General features: G+C 49.1%; 1 protein-coding gene across 1 annotated transcript; it reads right to left on the bottom strand.

The window, feature by feature from the left end:
* Nucleotides 1-78: 78 nt before the first annotated feature.
* Nucleotides 79-1402, bottom strand: LLCFC1 (LLLL and CFNLAS motif containing 1). Its single transcript, XM_015135120.3, has 2 exons — nucleotides 1180-1402; nucleotides 79-595 (listed from the first exon to the last, which is right to left on the bottom strand). The coding sequence occupies exons 1-2, from the start codon at nucleotides 1310-1312 to the stop codon at nucleotides 360-362; spliced, it is 369 nt and encodes a 122-aa protein (XP_014990606.2). The 5' UTR covers nucleotides 1313-1402; the 3' UTR covers nucleotides 79-359.
* Nucleotides 1403-6513: the final 5111 nt, after the last annotated feature.

Below are 6513 nucleotides of genomic sequence, written 5' to 3'. Positions count from 1 at the left end.
GGACCAAAGATTGGACAATAAAGCAGTCTAGCTAAAGACGAGAAGGGCTTGGATTAAGTATCGGAAAGCTGCTCCCAGTTGTTCTCAGAATTTTATTGTTATTTTATTGTCATTGCCTCCTGCCTCTAATCTGCTGTCCTGAACAAAACCAGGAGAGGTGTGGGAGAGAAGGATGTGAGTCTGCTGTCTCTGGCCCTGGGAGATGAAACTCCGAACCCGGAGAGGCAGTCAGTCAGCACTGATGGCAATTGGTAACTCTGATGCTGAACCCTGAGGTACAGTGATGGTAATCAGAGGCAGAGAGCCACGCCTGCATCTTCTTTGGGAGTTGTGACCTGAAGCCCATAAGGGAGGGAGGGTCAGTAAGTGAGCATGAAGTAGAGATGGATATTTAGGAATGTCGGCCTCAATGGCCCTCCTAAGAAAATCATGACACTGGCCAAACTAAAGCAGAAACCAAGGTGGAAAGAGGGCTTGTGAATAGCTGACGTCTTGGACGACTTGTCTTCTTCTTGCTGGGCCATGTCCACCACCTGCCACATCTCACCCACTGAGGAGGCCACAAAGTGCTCTTCGAACTGTTCTTGATTCTGGTCTGGAACAGGGGAAAAGGATGAGAACTGAGCCCTGACCCTGGCCTGAACCAGAAAGGAGAAGTTAGAATAGGAAAAACACGTTGAAGCCTAGGGCTGCAGTCCCAATTGCCCATATCCTTGGCCTTGACCAGAGAGGGGATGCTATTTCTAGAGGTTTTTTCTGCTCTGTGTTCAACCACAGCCGCAACTCAAACACACACACACACACACACACACACACACACACACACACACACACCCCATTGCTAAGGCTAGCTGCCTCCTCTAGGGTTTCAGCACTAGGGGAGTCAGGGGCCACCTTGAAGCCAGCCAAATGCATCATGCTTACTCACACAGAAGTTGCATGCAAGCTCCGCTGGCCCATGGTGTTCCTTGACACTATTATGTCACACGACAACCATCAGCAGCTGGAGTTACCCCCAATAAACCAGACCTATGTCAGGTCTCACCCTAGCTTCATCAGTGACCTGGGGCCCGGCTTCACACAGACCTGACCCTGAGCTTCCAGACTCTCCTATCTTTTTTTCTACCTACCTGCAGAGGGCGTTTTCTCTGTCCTGCTCCCATCTTTTTTTCCACCTACCTGCAGAGGGCGTTTTCTCTGTCTGGCTCCCATCTTTGGGGCCTGAGCTCCCATTCAGAGGCTTCACCTGCAGCAGCAGCAAGATGGGAACCAGGAACGCTGCCCTGCAGAGCTGGGAGGCCAGGGGAGGCATGAACCTGCCCACTCACTGCCTTCAGCCGCCCCCTGCTCCCAGTGACCAGCAGGATCCCTGCACCTCCTGCCCCATTCCTGTCCTGGCCCTTACCCCTTTCCAGAGGCATTTTCTCCCCTTCCCTTCCATAGGACCTCTGACTTCACATGTTCTGTGACATCACAGCCATGGGCCTGACCTTCATTCCAGCTCACTAGAGCATTCCATGGCGAGGCAAGAGAATAGAGCACAGCCAAAGGCATGGCAGAGGCTTCCAAGATGAACACAGTGGGTCATCCTGTATTTAGTAACAGAAATGACTTAAGAGTTTGCAAGGTACATTCACATCCATTACACCATTAGATCCACGTAGCAACCAGGACTGCAAAATCATAGTGTTCTCATATCCATTATATGCATGAGGAAACTGAGGCTCAAAGACAAAATGACTCTGTCACTCAAAGTCACCCAAATATTAAGGGGCAGAAAAGGACTCTTGATTAACTTTTACTTTTAAATATGATATCTTCCCACTATTCCATGTGGCCTTTCTGTAACAGAGTGGTTTGCATAGGATGAGGCCCAGAACAGGCGTGCCAGCCAGGATTCTCAAGTCGTGGGCATGAACATGCTGCTCTACATGAAGCATGGGTCTGCCAGAAAATAAAGATGGGAGGAGCACAGGGCGAGGACGGGCAAGGGCACATGCTCTGTGTGTGTATAAAAGACAGAGACAGGGAAACAGAGACAGGCAGAGACAGGCAGAGACAGAGACATAGAAAAAGAGAAAGACACAGAGACAGGCAGAAACTGAGGGGTAGAGACAGAGAGAGATAGAGACGTACAGACAGAGAGACAGATGAAGAGAGAGTGATCAGAGAGAGAGAGAGAGAGACAGAGCAGGGTGCCTTGCAGCCAGTAGAACCCATTCACACCCTCTCTTCACCCTCCCCTGGTTTTCCCCCTTTTCTAGCCTTTGCCCTCTTGTACCACCAGGCTGAAACAGCCTCTCCTTTCATTTTACACCTTTCTGTACTCTTAGACAGAAAGAAAAGGTTGTTAGAGACTCATCTCCAACCTTATTGCTGGCGGAAGGAGTTAGAGTCTGCAGAGAAGCCGCAGTGTGGCAGGGAGTCTAGGATCCCAAATAACAGATCTGGAAGAATCGTGCCTCAGTACCCGGATGTGCCTCCTGCCCATGAGCCTGGCGAGCACAGATCTGTTGGCAGCAACTGGCTGTGGGTAATCACCCCCAACTGCTTCTTGGGCAGAGATGGTTGGAGGGTTGTGAGTTAGGGAGACAGAATGAAGACCTTTTTTCAAAAACCAGCAACAGAGACGTGGGCCATGAGATGCAGGATGGCTGCTAAGACAGGTAAGAGGAGACTTTAGTCACTCCTGAACTCTCATAACCAGTTCACACTGCTCCTGCTCATCCATGCATACCAGACCTGAATGAAACACCACAGGCAGGTCCAAGGACACTGCGGAGACAGGCACCCTTTCCGCAAGAGCGAACTGCAGACAGAGAAACACACAAGGAGATGCTTTCCCACAGAGGTTACTTGTGTCAGCAGACATGCCCACATGGATGCTCTCTCGCATACGGCAGCACCATCTCTTACACTTCCTGATGGTCCAAGCCAGATGACGAGGGACTGGGGAGTGGTACAGGAGGTCACTTGAAGGTGAGTAAGGAAAGATTCAAGTAGGCAGGTGACCTTGCTCACCCCTACCTTGAACCCATTGACCTGAGATCCAAAGAATGATGCTTGAATGGAAAAAACCATCACTAATCTCCTCCCTCCTGGCTATTTTTGGGGGAGGAGCCTCTTGGTTTCCTGGCAAAAAGAGAAGCCATCTCCCGCTCTGTGGGAATGAATGGGTGGGGTGGCTGGGGTGAGAATTGCCTCCCGGGCAGGCTTGAGTGGAAATAACTGAGTTGTTTCCATTACTTCCATTTCCTTACCACCACCACCAGCCTGACACCACCCCCGCACCCAGTGTTGAAAGAGATAAATTCTTGCAGAAAACAGGGAATCCCTTAAATACTTTTTCTTATTACAAAAGTATAAAATACAGAAAAATACAAAACCCCCAAAAGGCTAATGATTCCACCATCCAGTGATAATCACTTTGTTGTTTTTGAGATGGAGTCTCGCTCTTGCTGCACAGACTGGAGTGCAATGGCACGATCTTGGCTCACCCACAACCTCCGCCTCCTGGGTTCAAGTGATTCTCCTGTCTCAGCCTCCCGAGTAGCTGGGATTACAGGTGGCTGCCACCTTGTCCAGCTAATTTTTTTTTTTTTTTAATTTAGTAGAGACGGGGTTTCACCATGTTGGCCAGGCTGGTCTCTAACTCCTGACCTCGTGATGTGCCCACCTCGGCCTCCCAAAGTGCTGAGATGACAGGCATGAGCCACCGCACCTGGCCCTGAATCCTTTTCCTAGATGGCTGTGGCCACGTGGGGTGGGAGTGTAATTCTTAAAAATGGAAATCTAGGAATTATGTTTCCTCCTCCTCCTTACTATGTTAGAATAAGAGATCAGGCTGCTTTGGGGTGAAGGGTTCTGGGACCTGACAGTGTAGTTTGATGCCCCCAACCCAGTTCTCCCGGGTGCCTGGAGGCATTACTGACCGTGCATCAGCGGCAGGGAAGCTGTTCTCTGAAGGGGAGAGTCTGCAGGCGTCCTCACTTGCAGAAAGCTGAGAAAGGCATGAAAGGAAAGGAGAGAAAAGGAAAAATAGAATGGTAATGTTGAATATCACAAGAGGAAGAAACAGTAGGGAGAGAAGGCCAGGAGAGATTCCAAATCTCTGGTCTACCAGCTGGGACTGCGGGGGACACCGTGGTTCTCACCCAGGCTACTTGTCCATGCCCTTCCCACTGGGGAGGACAAGGTAGGCAGAGAAGGGCAAGTGAGAGGGAGAAGGCCCAGGGATGGCGGTGGGAAGGGGAGGCCTGAGCACTGGGCCTCCCCTTTCTCTTCCCCAGACCCCTGGACAATGCCCTTGGCGGCAAGTCCCTGCACGCCTGCTCTGTGCAGCTCAGACTGGGCCAGCCTCCTCCCCTGCCGGCCCCCCATGTCCCAACCCCCCTGCTCCAGGACCAGCTTTATGGGTTGTAGTTTCCTTGGCAGGTGCTCCTTTCCTGGCCTGCCTTGCTTATCAAGGCATCTACAACCCCCACCTCACCCTTATCGCTCCCTCCATCTCCTTAGACTGGAAGTCACTCCACAAGGGCGTCACCCCCAGCGAGGCAGAAAAATGTCCCACAAATTGAGCCCTCCCCACTCCCAGTGAGAACATAATTCCACTGTATCTTTTTTTTTTTTTTTTTTTAACTTTTCCTTCTGGCTTTTAATAAGAAAAAGATCCAAATGTTCCCCCTTTGGAAACATCAATGAATATTAGCTCCTCTTAGTTTCCCTATTTATTTTCCTTTCAATTCTTGTCCTTCTCTAAAGGTTATTTGGTCCATCCCTCAATCTCGGGAGCAGATCTCTCTTTCTTACAACAAAAGAAGGGGGCAGTCCCCACTCTTCAAGACCCCCAGAGGGAGGGTCCCAGCGTATCCTCACACTGGTCTCTCACATCTTTATAGCCAAAAGATTCCCAAGAAGGAACAAGTTCTGGAGAGTGGTTTGGAGCTGAGATCTCAAGTTCATGGCCAGTTCCAGTCTCGCCACTAGCCATGGGGCTTGGGGCCAACACACCCAAGGATTCTCACACAGAGAATTCTTCCTTGTTCTCATTTACCTGATACATCTATTGAGTGCATGCAATTCAATAATACTGATGTACCTCTTTGAAAACAATGAGAACATAAATACAAGCTATCATATACAGAAGTCCCCTCTTAACCTCAGGGGACACATTCCAAGATGCCCCAGTGGATGCCAGGAACCTTAGATAGCACCAAACCCTGTGTATACTATCTTTTATCCTATATATATACATACATACCTACATATGATGAAATTTAATTTATAAATTAGGCACAGTTAAGAGTTTAGGCCAGGCACAGTGGCTCACACCTGTAATCCCAGCACTTCAGGAGGCTGAGGCAAGCAGATCACCTGAGATCAGGAGTTTGAGACCAGCCTGGCCAACATGGTGAAACCCTGTCTCTACTAAAAATAAAAAAATTAGCTGGGCGTGATGGTGGGCACCTGTAATCTCAGCTACTAGGGAGACTGCAGAAGGAGAATAGCTTGAACCTGGAAGGTGGAGGTTTCAGTGAGCCGAGATCACACCATTACTCTCCAGCCTGGGAGACAAAAGTGAAACTCTGTCTCAAAAAAAAAAAAGAGTTTAACAACAATAAAACAAAATAGAAAATTATAATAATATAAAGTTATGTGAATGCTCTCTCTCTCTCTCAAAATATGTTATAGTACTGTACCCACCTATTTTCCAACTGTGGCTGACCTTAGGTAACTGAACTGTAAGAGAGTGAAACTGTGGATAAGGGAAACTACTTAATATATAAAATATAATATAAAATATATAAAATTACTCAACATTACTCATTCCTCCTGGTGTTTCATTCCTGGAAAGAGTCCCAAACGTGGAATCATGATTTCTTTGTCATCTACCTTTGCCCAGTTTCTGCTGTTCAACCTCCATAGTAACTCAGGGCCCCTGGGGGCTCCTCTGGCCTGCCTCCCCAGGGACAAGAGAGCCTGCTCGGTGATGCTCCGGGAAGCTGACTGGTCACGGTCATGAGGAATTCTAACAGAGAGGGGTTGGCCTGGGAAGTAGGGGACAGAAACCCTCCTTTGAGATGCAGGGTTGAGGACAGAGATGACAAGACACATAAATGGGAAGCTCTGAGAAGAAGCCCGGGGGGTCTCTTGAGCCCACTTGTGGAAGGAGGATCAGCAGTGATTGAGTACTTGTGACACGTGCTTTACCGATGCTCCTGTGAGGCAGCATAGCTGTTACCCCAATTCCACAGGTTAGGAACTGAGACTGCAAAGTCTCACTAACTGTAAGGGATAAGAGTCAGGATTTGTACCAGGCTCTGCCTGACTCTTGAGCTGGAGGTCTTTACTTCCTCCTCTCCTTCATCCAACTAACCACACACCTTGCACCTTGTTTGTGGACCCACCTTCCATCCCTTTTCCGAATTCCTCTGCCCTACCCCTCAGCTTCTCTGGGTCTCAACCGTCCCAGCCCACAGTTAGGAACCTTCTTTCCCCTCCTCCTTTTCTTTT

This window comes from Macaca mulatta, chromosome 3, assembly GCF_049350105.2.
Source record: "Macaca mulatta isolate MMU2019108-1 chromosome 3, T2T-MMU8v2.0, whole genome shotgun sequence".
NCBI lineage: Eukaryota > Metazoa > Chordata > Mammalia > Primates > Cercopithecidae > Macaca > Macaca mulatta.
Note: the sequence above shows the minus strand (reverse complement) of the source record. Positions and strands in the feature narration are given on the sequence as shown.